The following is a 14,202-nucleotide window of genomic DNA, read 5'->3' as shown; positions in this document are numbered from 1 at the left end:
ACAGATAAACAAATTAGACCTTCCAAATTAGGAGTCTGCCATGAGAAGCCTCATATTTCTTCTTCTCCTCGGCAGACAGAGGGGACACTAATTCATTTCTGCAAGTTAAAGGCTAAAAGTATGGATGATGAAAGTAAGGCCTTTCGTTGTTATATTTCAAAGGCTTTTCTGAGAATAATTCTTGGTAAAATAGTAAAAATTTAAGACGACATAAGGTGGCAAAACATTTTTAACTCATATTTCCTAAAACCCATCCTAAAAGGTGATTTCAAAAAGAGATGACGTGATTGAACTGAGGTGTGGCTTTTATGTACACCGTGCATGTTTGCACAGTGTCCACTGGGTGGCGCCACGTGGTCAGCATTTATGGTGCCGTGGCTCAAAGGCTGCTGGGAAATTTTCTCTACCAGGAAGCATCGTGAGGCGCTGAACAGGCTGACATGAAACAGGTAAATGTCTCTAAAAGCGAGGCACTCAGCATGCAAATTCACATTCTGATTACATTAATTAACTATGTGTCGCATTATGGTGTTTCTTATTTGTGGTATTTGGTGTAAAGAACCAGCGTGCGTCCATTTTTGTTTTTAAGATGTCAGCTTTTTGTGTTTTCCTGCTGAAGCCGTGAAGTCACTGTTGTGTCTCAGAGATGTTCTTGTGTCTGCACAGAAGCGGACATTGTTTGTGTACTCTGTGCTGGCTGTCCTCACTAGTGTCTTCTCTGTATCTTTCAGGGTTAGCATAAAGTTAGCAACGTTAGCAGGGACACTCACAGAACTACAGTCATGGTGAGTCTGATTGTCTCCATCACTGGGCTGGTTGTCATAGTGACACACTCCTGTTATCATTTGACTGTTTCTGCTCCATGCTACTTTTCACTCCCTTACATTTGTCACACAGCTTTACTTTAACTGAAGGATTCAATGCTCCTGTGTGGGTTGAGAAAATCCTACTTTTTAAATGAACTAGGTCATTAAAAAGTCTTCTATTCACATCTACAAATAAAAAGTAACAAATGTATTTATGTCTCTGTCATGCTTTTACAGAACATTGAACACAAATGTTTTTCACAACATATTGCAACAAGTGTTCTTTAACTGAACCAGCTATTGTCATTTTGCTTATACTTCCATAAATATGTATTGTGCAACTAAATTTTCAGATTTTATGTTTATTTTTATTGCAAAATTGGCCTTATATTTAATTAAACAGAGGTATTACAAAGTCTTACATTTAACTTGCTGATGCATGTAGAAAGCCCGTATGGACCACAAGTTTTTCCTCTCTTCTCTTTGGTTTTCAGTGTGCACACCTTTTTAAATTGAACTAAACCCAGCAGATATTTGATGAACACTTACAAAATTTGTGCCGATTCTTTTCATTAGCAGGAGGACATAAGCACTGTGATGTCCTGGTTTTCCAGCCCTGTGTACAGCCGCTACTGGCAGCACTACCAGCAGGCTATGGCGTGGCACCAGAGACACAGGCGTGCCTACCGAAAGGCCCTGGAGGCCGCCAACGGCCCCGGCTACTGCCAGGAGCAGTATCCCAGCAGCCACCGGCGCTACGCGGACTGGCACGCCTCAGAGAGCTACGAGAAAGACGGAGAGGATGGGTACGAGGAGAGCAGCTCGGACAGCGAGATCGAGTGTGACGTCAGCAACATGGAGATCAGCGAGGAGCTTCGGCAGTACTTCGCCCAGACAGAGAGGCACAGAGAGGAGCTGAGTAAGAGAGCAGGGGGTGTGACCGGGTGTAGAGTGGAGGAAAAGTTAATGATTGTGACATTACTGCCTTGTAATCAAATTATTTAGAGGACTTGACTCTCTAAACTTTCCCCATCTCCATCTTGTAATCAGTGATAATCTGCTGCCCGTCATGTGTCTAAAAATACCCTGTTTTCCTGCCCTTGCAGAGAAGCAGCAGCAGATGGAGGCCGAGCAGCAGGACAGCTACGTCCCGGCCGACCAGGACCTGCACGCCGTCTCCTGGCAAAGCAGGGCGGCTCCTCCCACCGAGCGCCCCGGCGAGAGACGCGGGGCCGAGATGAAGAAGCTGTATGGGAAGGACTCGGCCAAGATTATGGCCATGGAGGCGGCGATGCAGCTCACTTTTGACAGAAACTGTGACCTCAAACAGCCAAAGTACTGGCCCGTTATCCCGCTGAAGCTGTAACGGCTGTTGGCCGAGCTGCAAAGTGTTTGATTTGGAGGAAATCCCTGCCCTGATCTCTGGGTGAGACAGCAGCCTTGCCATGTAATGGATGGTGGCAGGGGATGCTGCTAATGTAGAACTAATGGTTTGGGTTAGCAGAGGGTTAGAAGTTATTTTAAGCACAAAAGTTGCATAAATTAGCCGAGCTTCTGCTTAGCCAGACATGAATGTCACTGACCTGTCTGCTGCTGCTCCAAATGAAAACATATGATTTTGAAGATTCACATAATGTTGGATTTGTTGTGGATGTGCTGTTCTTTTTAACTTAGGATCAAGCACACAGCGCTACCTTTTGTTTTTGCCAGTCTTAGATGTCAGGACGCAGAATAACAACGGTGTCCACTGATGGTCAGAGATACAGTAAACCTCCTGCTGTAGGTGATGTAAATATATTCAAACCACATGTGGCTGTGCTGCTTCCACCTAATCTGTTTTAGTTTCCCCTCCAGCTCGGTGATGTTACATGCCGCAGTAGCTGCTCTTATGCCTGTCAACTTAGTTTAGCCACAAAAACATTTCTCTTCTCTGTTCAAATATAGAAGCGTTCCCGCATGGCTGCTTCTGATATTCCACCATATAAACGCACACAAAGAGTGATTTGTTGTTACTTCTAAACTGTGCCTCTCTGATTCTGACATTTCATCCGGTTCAAAGCTGTTCATGTGGTCTCTCAGGAGGGACGTTGACTATTCTCTTTTATCTTGTGCTCGCACAACCGTGCACCCTTTTTTTAGACTGAGGGATGTGTCTTTTTATATATATATATATGAATTCTGTTCATAATAAAGTGTTATGTTTGGATAAAGCCTGCTTGTGATTAATTTGTCTTATGTAAGCTAAGAATTTTACACTTTCTAGGTTTGAACAATTCGTTTCAGGCATTTTGTCTTTTCTGGTGTTGGAATAATGTATGTGGAAGCAGTGGTGGAAGACGTACTCGGATCCTTAACTTACAGAGAAGTCCCAACACGGCATTATAAATATACTTACAGGAAAAAAAACACCCACTGGAGAAATGCAGAAGTAAGATCAGCACACCTTTGAAGTATAGAAATTCATAGTTCTCCTTCCGCAGGACTCACTGCTGTATGAGTGTTAGCAGTGACGAGACAAATCTGAATCTACACTGATTTCTATTCATTTTTTAGAGTTTTCTTTGTTTTTTCTGAAATATTACATCATAGACGTCTGAAATATGACAAGAGGCCCCAACCAGACAGATTTTTTTTTGTAAGGAATCCAGAAAGGGTTGGATACACCGGTTTCTTTAAATCATCTTTTAGAAACCCTTTATTAGTTTTATAGCTGCTAATCTAGATGGTGGAGGAGAGAGCAGAATGGGTGTGCATGAAAATGTCTGCAGGTGTGCATGCTGAGTGTGGTGATGCTCAGATAGCAGAAGTAGAATGTATTGTCACTGATTAGTTATGAGTATGGTGTGAGAAGAAACAAACACCTCTCTGGTGAACAGCAGCTTGGAGAAGCAGGAAGGACACTGGAAGGAGCGTTGTTGGATTAAAGAAGTCTGATCCATTTCTAGCCCCACCCCCCGACAACCCTCTCCCACCCACCCCCCAGATTCCAAAACGGGACGTCCAGTTGTTTGCATGCTGCCCCACTTTCAGACAACCTGTGGACATCATCTGGGAGTTTGGCCACACTTTGTCTCTGTGTCCACGACAGCCGGAAAAAAAAATGGGTAGGTGCACTACTTTCTGCAGTTTAACTGTTTTGCATATTTTCGTCTCACAAGTACAAGAAATCGGCTCACTAAGGTTGTTTTCGTTGGTTCCTTGATATGTGGATGCTGTCCTGCAGCAGCTGCAGGGACCTTCTCTGCGCGTAATGCCGCGCTGTTACCGGCGCGTTTGACTCTAATTTGCATGTGGGCTAATTAGTTTAAAGGCTCAAAGGAACCCCCTCAGTCTGTTAACTTTCCCCGGTTCACTCAGCTGTATGTGTGTGAGAGTACGTCCTTGCGTTGCTGGCTTCTTTTGACCCCATTCATGTGAAGCTGTGCCAGCAGCTGAAAAATCTAACACAAAATGAATGTAGTCTTGTGCAGGGTGGTGATTTCTTTGTTTGTGTGTGTTGCATGTTAGTGGTCTGTGCAGGGGTAACAGCTTTTAAAGATTTAGACAAGGGGCAAGGTCATTTTCTTTCAAATGATGCCATCACTGCATGTTTCTGTCAGTGTTATATGATGTTATATGATTTAATGGGAGTTTTACATGAATATTAACAAAAAAAATCAGTCCTATAGTGACACCAGATGTCTCCTGCTGCATGGTAAAATGGGAGTTTTCTGACTGTGGCTCAGCATAAACGCTCACCTCCTCCTCCCCAGGTCAACTCCTCATGTGAGAGTTGATGCTGATTGGATTAAGACGGAGTGATCCGCTCCCTCACTGTGGATTACACAGCCAGCTAAAGACTGAAACACAGAAGACAATTGCTGTTGTGTAGATGAGGATAGGTGTCGCAGGAAGTGCAGGGTGTTTTCTTGCACTTCTTTATTATTTTATAGGTTTTATTCAATCAGGTAACCATGATAGTAAATTACATCTTGTTGTTTTAAAGGTAGAATGAGCAGTAGGAGAGTACTATCCATATAGTACATCTAGCTTTAGTCAAAAAAGTTGCCAAAATGTGTTAAAAAATGCAAATGAGTAAACTTCCTGCTCTCAAATACAACAACATTAAAACAAGGTTTTTCTAAAACACAGTGGGTTCAGTATATTTAAAGTTTGAAGTGTTCACACCTTTAAATTGGCTTTAGAACAATGCCATTTGGACCAAGTTCAGACCTTTATGTGTAATTAATACATGGGTGCACAGATAGATGTTGACATTGATAACACCAGTCCCTCGTGCAGAAAAATCCAAGCAGAACGAACCAAGCTGACGACAAACACACAGTCTAGACCCTCATATTAGCTTGTCTCCTCGTTTGGCTTTTAACAGCACAGAAGGTGATCGGGGCAAAATTGCAAACACGTGTGTGTGTGTGTGTGTGTGTGTGTGTTTGTCATGCGTCGTTAGAGGATTCGGGTTGAAAATGTGCTCGCCATTAGTTTCCAGTTTGTTTTGGAAGATCCAACAAGTATGTGCTGGCAGAAATTCAGTATTTGTCTCTGACCTAAAACTAGTAGCATTCAGGTTGATCTGATTAGGATTTAAAGCTACCAAGTATTTCATGCGCTTCCATCCCGATCCATTCCCCCCTCTCTCTCTCTCTCTCTCCCTCTCTCTCTCTCCGTCTCTCTCTCCATCCATAACATCTGTTTCCAATAAGGCAGCAGTGCTGTTTATCGCCTTCAGGCCGGTGAGAAGCTGAGAACAGACAGGATGTAGCCAAGTGACATGATTTACTGCGACGGGGAACTGGAGCAATTTCTCTGCAGGAAGTCATTGTAAACTTCTCCTCTTTCAGCTCTGCCGTTTTGCCTGCTACCCCTCCACCCCTCCCAAACAACTACTTAAGTCTCATCATCATCAGCATCATCATCTTCCTCTTTGATCTACTCCTCTCGTCATCTCCCCGCTCATCGTCTCCATCATTATTCTTTTCATTCCCCCCCCCCCCCTCTTCTCTCCCATCCTCCCCCCTTGTGCGTCCTCCTTCGTGAATTCGCTCTTTGTGCTCCCTCTATGCTGCAGTTCGCCTCAGCTCGGCTGCATGTGGAAACTCATATCCTCTCGCATCCTCTCCTTGTGGACCTGCAGATGAGCGCGGCAGCCGCCAAACAGGCAGACTTGAAAGGCTGCAGATTTTTTAAAAGGATTGTTTTATTCTTAAAGAATAAATGATCACTCAGCTTTGGGGGGGGAAAAAAAAGGAGAAAGTGGAACGATCCACTGACCTGATTAAAACAGCAGTGCACCAACACAAACTGCAGCAATGGTGTCATAATAACAGCCTGGGGATAAACCATAATTACTGTGTTTTTATCTGAGTTTGCAAGTTGCTGAAAGCTGATATTTTAGACAAATTGTACACAGACAGTACTGGAATGAAGCTTAAATTTTACTTATGATGGTTAGAAAATGGTATGAATGACTCACTTCAGCATAGTGTGTGTGTGTGTGTTATGCAACGCTGTGTTAGAAAACACATGAAAACTGCACACCACATTAAACGCAGGCAAATCATGTGTCATTCGCCTCTGTAAAGTGTTTTGCAGTGCTAATTATTAAGAGCTGACAAGTGTTGACACTGCAGATGCGACTCTGGGGCAGTTGTTCAAAAGTATCTAAAAGTGTTAAATTAACTGATAGTTGTGGACTTAAGCTTTTCCGCACAGGCATGATCGGTGAGCTTTACACAACAAGATTCAAATTAAGACTGACAATCGCTACATTTGGAATTGGCTGCCCTGTAGTGTGTTTTGATTCGGTCTGAGCGCCAGAAGCAGCTCCACATTCACAGACTAAATAACTGTAAAGGCTCAGGTAAAACCCTGCAGCTGGTGGAAACGTGCTACTGCCAGTCAGCCATGCAGCTCTAGTGTTTAGAGCAATGCTTTCTCAGAGTTGTACACAAAAGAGTGTCTGTCAGGACCATAAAAAGAAAACATGGTGACCAGTAACACAGAAAGGGTCTCTCAAAGATTAACCAAACTGAGGGAGTCTGGAGGCCTGCCCGAAAAGATTTCAAAGAAATGAGGAAGTCTGGGCCAGCCACACAATGGGCTGTCGGACCCAGAGCTTCCAGCCCTAACCCAAGGAAACTAAACCAAAAAATAAAACCACAGAAACTCAACCAGCAGACCTCCATCCTCAAAAGGAACAAATGCAAAACAAAGACAGGAGGAACCGAAAAGCAAAACAATCAAGAGAACTTCAGACAGGCTGCAGACAGTACAGCGAGTCCTTGTCCTCCCTTAAATAGAGGCAGGTCAGCCACTAATCAGCTGATCACGAGCACCTGAGAGCGAGGAGACGAGGGGAAAACACACCATGCTGAGGTGTTGATGAGGGAACTGGAGTGACCTGGCTTTGGCTTCCTCCTTTAAAGAATGTTTCCAACATTAATCGCCTCATGCAGCACGTCCCGCTTACTTTCTGTTCTCCTGCCTCATCTCAAGCTTCCCCATCATCTGTACTTCATCTTTCTGTTCGCTTGGAATTTATTTTGTTGTTTTATTCATCTATTTTAGGGTGTAATGGATCCACTTCCAAACTATTTCACAGAAACCTGCAGCCTGGCAGTTTTCAACATTCCCACCTGTCTTCATATTTAGGCTAAAATCTGCTTGTCTTTTCCTCGTCCCTGCTTGGGAGCATTTTAAGCTCAGCCCAACGGCTACTCTAATGTGTCAGAATCAGTCGTCGTCGAGAGGACCTGTTGCCATGGCGATACAGCGATGCACAAGGCTCCGAGGCGGGCGTCATCTCAAATCCCGGCACACGCAAGCAATTCATACATCCGATCGGACGAGCCCATGCAGGCTAGAATATAAATATATACACACAGGACCCACAGAGCAGCAGGGCATTGCCAACATCCACCCCCCCCCCTCTGCCGCTCTGTCACCCCTGGAGTGACGATGACGACGACGATGATGAAGATGATGAGCCCACCCTGCTTTGCATTTCCTCCACACGGTGACTCATGGTGTGCTTGAACACTGTAGATGGAAGATGCTGCTGGCGTGTGCTGCAGTTCAGTACAGTAGGTCACAGGTGCAACAGCTCCTGAGTCACATGACTCCTGAGGAGGTCACATGATGCAGGCAGGCAGTTGTGGAAGGGGTTGGGGGTGTATATGTGTATGTCTGTGTGTGTGTGCGTGTGTGTGTGTGTGTGTGTGTGCACTTGTTGGGATGATGATGACAACATAACATCATGTGGAGCAGACTGTGGACCAAATCTGGGCCAGCGGGATTAGCGGCTCGTCGGATAAATTGCTGGACAGAGGGGGCAGTGGGGGGATGGGCGTGTAGGCGTGCGTGCGTGCGTGTGTGTGTGGAGGTGTGTGTAGGTTAAGCCATCCATACTGACAGGAGTCAGATCTTGTAAATGAGGCAAGATATCAGAGATGCTGTCTTACTGTGATTTTATTTCTGTACATGGCTCCAGTAGAGGGTGGGCGGCCACTCAGGTGTTAGGATTGTATTTGTGTGTAAATGTTTGTGGGCAAGAGAGAGAGAGAAAGAGAGGCTGAAACAGAACTTTCAATGCCTTGTTGTGTTCATCAAAATCATTACACATTAAAGCAAAACATTGCAATCTCATGCAAATTCAGTTGCACACTGAGGTGCAGGTGTTCCAGGCGGCACAGATGATGACGAAGCATGATGGGATTAGTTTGCATGAATTTGCATTGAAGTTTCCTGTGTGCCTGTTTTCTGTATCAGCTGTCGGCGTGAGAAAGACCCAAGGAGAGCTAGAGAGAGAGAGCGTTTGTGTGGAACGTTCCTTTAAGGCTCCGAATCACAATAAGGCTGACCTGAATTAAAGCATTTTCAACAAAAGTATTTATCTTCAGACCGAGTGTGTGTCAGCATCCGGCGGTTCGGTTCAGGGATGAGAGGGAAGCGTCTCCTTGGCGACCGACGGCTGAAGGCGGGGCAGGATGGGAGATGGGGGGGTGAGGGGGAGGCGAAACTGGGTCATCATCGCCACCACAGATTAAAGGCCCAGATCTCGACACACACACACACACACACATGTGCACCAAAGAACACCCCGACACACGAACATCACACACTTACGCGGAACACGCTGCCTTTGCAGAGAAATCAGAGGCTTTTCCCAGGTGAGAGGGAAGACGAGGCAAGGTGCACTGCCGCGATCTCGCTCTCTGCCAAAGGTTTCCCTTTTAGAAAGCCAGAAGCCCATTAAAATGGCAAGGATTAGACTAAAGCGACAGCGGGAGGCTGATAAAGCCGTCGCTGAGACACTCTGCCTGTTTCTGTGCGTGTGTGTGAGTGTATCGGCGTCTTTGTATGTTTATATTCGCTCAAGTGATGACCTGTTTCCAGCATTACTGACTTAACACTTCTATTTGACTAATGGAGGCTGATAAATCAATGGCCAAACAGCACGTTGGGGAGAGCTGTGATCAGACAGGCGCCTGAACTGAAGGAGAAAGTTTGACTCGTTTCGTGACTGCAGCAAGAAAAATGTACAAAATAGACACTCAGGCCACCTCATGAAAGCATTTTCTGCTTTTGTATTTCAAGGCTACATTTTTCTCTTGCTTTCGGTTGCACAACTGAAAGAACCTTTGTGGACTTCTCATGCACAGTGTGCTCGATGGAGAAGAGGCTGCTTCTGTGTGGGAGCTGTAACACCGACATGATGTTCACAAGAGGCGAGCCACGTTCAAAATGTTTGTTATAATGGTGTTGCAAAGAGTTTGGAAAGGTTTCTTTTTGCATTTACTGAGTGTGAGATTTGAACTAGACGTTCAATTGAAAATAACTGAAAGGGGGGAAAAACAGTTCAGCCTGTCTGCAACTTCACTTCCACAAGTCCCACGACTCCGAAGCAGTGTCGTCTCTTGCTCTCGACGACCTACAACCCTGTATCAGACGGAGACGGACACTAATAGCTCTCAGCGGACAGCAGTGATTTCCCGAGGCTTGGGAGCACAGATACTGTAGGTCGCGGCGAGGTCAAACTATTGGGATCAGAGCTCAAAGCCTGATCGTCGCGTCAGTGCCAGACAACAGAGACGCATAATGGTGTTGAGCAGCGTGTCAGGAAGACGGTTAAAAGGTCAATGTGCTGCCTGTAGTCAGGCTGAGCATCGTACAGGAGACAAAGGGGAAGACTTAGGAGACAATAACCAGTCTCTGAACAACATCAGTGCACTCTGATGTGTGTCTCCTCCATGAGGAGACACACAGGCAAAAACAGTGTCTAATAATTGTCTTAATGGAAGTAACCAACTGGGTTTTTTTTAAAAGATTCAACTCAGAGGACACAGAGCATCTTGTTGCTGATTGCTCCTATGCACAGGGGACAACCTACTCACTTATTTACACCCCACTTCAACTGTCCACACCGTGATCCTGTGATGCTCTCAGCAGCAACACAAAACAGCCTCAAACACATTGGCTGCCTGTCAGCAGCCGCGGCCTACAGCTGAGCTGCTCGCAGGAGCAGAAGTCATTTTATTGATGTCTCACTGATACGATTTTCTCTCACTCAACCCCTCTTCATGGCTATCTTTTAAATTTGTTTTACATTTCTGGCTCTTGGCTGATTCAAGCTGTTACGAGGCCACGTGAGAAGGTTTCTAGGAACTGATAGCATCGCTAAAAAGATCTGAATCAGTGCAGCCTGCAGGCGGTGTTGCGCGTCTCCATGGCAACAGCAGAGCCAGTATCACTCTGAGATGACTCTGATGTTGGGGATGTGACCATCAAGAGAGTCTCGGCTTGTTGTGGAAATCTTTCAAACTGAAGTTTGAAATCAATCTGAAGACAGGAGGATCTGCACAGAGCCGTCCGGAGTCTGCTGTGGCCTCCTTTTCCTCTTCTTCTTCTTCTTCTTCTTCTTCTCTCCCATTAACTCGACATCTAATGACATGAAGGAGCTGCGATGTTCTCATTACTTTGGGACGACCCCATTCGGGCTACTCTCTCTCTTCTCTGTCTCGCTGTAATGAGGGAAGACAGGCGTTCGACAGGCGCTCGTGGCTTTCCCTTTAATGGACGCCAGGAGTTGTGGAGGCAGATAAGAGAGTTTCTGCAGCAGAGCAGCGGCTCGTTCCTCGCTGAGCTCTTTCTGAATCCTGGCATTTGGTTAAAATTGGTCAAGACGATGCATGATTCAGCAGAGTCAGAGGGTGCACAGATCAGCTGTGAGCATAAGGCTTCACAATGTGACATCACTGACATTTACACACACACACTCACACAAACAAACATAGTTTATGGTCCAAATACCTGCTGGTGGATTTATCATCGGTGAACCGTCTCACCGCCGTGTGTCTGCTCTAAACCTCGCCTCATTGTTTTCTCATTTCTCATATAATCATATGGCTGAAGGGGATTACATGTGAATCCTGACTACACCACCCCCAAACACACTCACAGAAACCCACACACACGGTGTACGAGCATTTGATATGATGAGCTGCACAAAGCAAAGTCATTTTCTCTCTTACAAATCTCTCTGTTCATACGTTAGATGTGAAAAAAGTAGAGTATTGAGGCCACGTTTAGCGGCGTGGGTCTAGGGATTACAGTGTGGTCCACCATTTTATTCCAGATTCAGATATCTCAGCAACCATCGGATGGATTGCTTCCACATTTAGTCAAATAATGTCAGTTTAGCTGTGACATGAGGCAACTGAATCTAAGGAAAACTGGGTTGAGAAATTGTACTTGGAATTCCAATTTGGAGACACATTTTGTTGGAACTATGAGATTTCCAACTTTCTGACGTCTCTGGAACGTAACATTAGTGCAACGTCTGGGCCCGAGTCCAAGCACAGAACATTATGTGTGCAGGCATGTGTGTGTGTGTGTGTGTGTGTGTGTGTGTGTGTGACAGAGTGCCAGGGAGCACTGTATCTCATCTTCTGGACAAGTACTTAATCTGTGTGACCCAGCGAGGGATTATGGGGGTTCTGGGAGGAAAAAATGGGACTTGAAACTCACCCTTCAAGCCTAATAACTGACAGTTCAGAGGGTGTGTGTGTGTGTGTTTCTGTGTGTGTGTGAGATTGATTCATGTGGACTAAAATATCAGCGATAGCAGTGTGCATGTATTTTTTTTTTACTTTGATTATTGGTGGTGCCTTTTGATGATTGTCTGAATGTTGATATGAAACAGGAAATAGTTTGCTTTAAAGGTGAATTATGCAACCAGATTACATCAACAGCCCTGCAATAGAAGTTATACACATAAGTACATGTTCATATTTATAGATAAATAGGTAAATCATGAGGTGGCCCATCACTTCTATGGCACTAAATTACATTTTTGGCGTCCTAGAATACCTAAACATATTGTACTATTTGTTTATTGTTAATGTTTTAACTTCTTCATGCGCAAACTCCTGTTTGTCTCACAGTATGGCCCTAATATATTCTCATTATTCCACACAAGATTAAAGAGCAAAAACAGCAGATTAGAGCTGAAACAAATGGTCAATTAAATAGCCAGTCGAATGATAATTAAAATATACAGCAGCTATTTTGTGAGCTGATTAATTTAGGCTATTATTTAGGCAAAATACTCTCGCAATTATGAGGATTTGCTGCTTTTCTTAGGCGTATATGATGAGAAACATCATTCTCTTTAGTCTCAGAGTGCTGGTAAAATGAAAAACAAGCAATCTGATACCTTGGTCTGGTTTTGTAGAGACTTTGAGCGCGGTCATTCTTTTTACGCAGTGGATCAGGTTTCATCACGGCTCAATATCAGAGAGCCATTCAAATGTCAAAAAGGCAGTGTGATGGGACCCTCTGTGATCCACCAGCATATGGTGCAGAGCGGGCGTTAATTTCAGCCCCCGGGGGGGTAAAGGGGTCCGCTAAATGTCGTATATGTCATGTTCGATGTCCTGGTGTCTGATGTGTTGTTGGAGGAAAACAGCAGGGCTGGTGGGGTCACCTCTGTGTGTGTCTGTGTGAGAAGGGGGGGTCCTGGACGGTTGTGTGGGCTGAGCTTTGTCTGAAACGGGCCCAAATTAAAACCTTATTTAAGAGGATTCGGGACAGATGGCGTCCCATTGTTTCAGGATGTTATTATTATTAGAAAATGGGGTGAATGATGGAAACAGACCCCCCCCTCCTCCACCCACCACCACCTTCTCTGAATAATCACACCACACCCACTCTTATTTAACCATTTCTGAGGCACTCAGGAGCTCACCTTGCTTTATTTCTCACTGGATTGGATCTCATTGGATTACACCCGGCCAATGGGCATCCTCGGAGGTAAACAAAGGGTCTCCTCTTAAATAAAGCCAGACACATGGCTGGTTAGCAGTTAAGAAGCTCTGATTGGACAAAGGAGATCCAATCAAAGCTCAAATCCATTTAAGTGAAGGTGTTTTTGTCCAAGATAAGAAACACGCTGAGGTACAGGAGTATAATAGCAACAATGCAGCACACACAATGGAAACTAGGCATCTTCCTTTGTGTGTGTGTGTGTTTGCTGGCTTTATTCCAATGGGAATTATGTCTTTACAGCTTGGAAATGAGTGCTGGATCTTGTCACAACATGCGCGCCGGCTTGATTTGATTAACCATCACCACACACAACCAAATGTGTCCACTCTCAGTGATTTGGGGCCGACTCCTGCTTAAAAACATCCAAAAGTGTTACATTCATTTTGACAGGTACACTTTACACTCTCTTAGCACCAAATCACCTCTTTTTACATCCCTTCTCTCTTCCTCTCCTTCCATCCCTCCCTGACTCTGTTTCTCTCTCAACTCACCAGATGGAGAGGGGGTGGTGAGTGTGTGGTTGTGTGTGTGTGTGTGTGTGTGGATTCATGCATGCATGGTTACCCATGAGTTTGCATATTTACATCCCTTGCACATTTTGTCCTTATTTCCTCGTCCACTTCACTGAGGCAGGGAATGAAAAAAATGTTTCACCTGCAGACCAGAAACAGAAGAAACCATCGGAGCAGCGAGAGACATTCAGTGAGAAAATAAAGTGAATAAGGGAAGTATGGAGCCTGGAAGACAATCAGCTGTCATCAAGAGTGATATTTAAGCAGTTTAGTACAACATGGGCATCATTTTCTCCACAGTCATGAGTGGTTTTATGGACCTAAAAGTGTAATCTGGCATCATTCGGGGGCTGCTAATCCGCATGTGCGAAATAAATCCAATCTGACAGCCCTTTGCGTCTTGAAACCGGATTGTTAATATACATAGAGAGACAGTGCTTTAACGGTGAGGAGGAGAGAGGGAGGGTGTGTACGAGGCGCGCGAGAGTGAGAGAGAGAGAGAGAGAGAGAGGGAGGGAGAGAGAGGGGGAGAGAGAGAGCATCAAGTCACCAGGATAGGCTCC

At 45.0% G+C, this 14,202-nt stretch overlaps 2 protein-coding genes across 2 annotated transcripts in view; one reads left to right on the top strand and one right to left on the bottom strand.

The window, feature by feature from the left end:
- LOC139223798 (OX-2 membrane glycoprotein-like) overlaps positions 1–756 on the bottom strand; it is a 59,515-nt gene extending 58,759 nt beyond the window's left edge. The window contains exon 1 of the mRNA XM_070855796.1: positions 708–756. The gene's annotated coding sequence lies outside the window, so the exon portion shown is untranslated. The remainder of the gene's footprint in view (positions 1–707) is intronic.
- On the top strand, positions 416–2,988 carry gemin8 (gem (nuclear organelle) associated protein 8). The gene is made up of 4 exons (XM_070855797.1): positions 416–449; positions 732–785; positions 1,383–1,725; positions 1,913–2,988. Exons 2-4 carry the CDS (start codon positions 783–785, stop codon positions 2,170–2,172), a joined length of 606 nt encoding a protein of 201 aa, XP_070711898.1. The 5' UTR covers positions 416–449; positions 732–782; the 3' UTR covers positions 2,173–2,988.
- Positions 2,989–14,202: the final 11,214 nt, after the last annotated feature.

This window comes from Pempheris klunzingeri, chromosome 24 (assembly GCF_042242105.1).
Source record: "Pempheris klunzingeri isolate RE-2024b chromosome 24, fPemKlu1.hap1, whole genome shotgun sequence".
In the NCBI taxonomy this organism is placed as follows: Eukaryota; Metazoa; Chordata; class Actinopteri; order Acropomatiformes; family Pempheridae; genus Pempheris; species Pempheris klunzingeri.
Note: the sequence above shows the minus strand (reverse complement) of the source record. Positions and strands in the feature narration are given on the sequence as shown.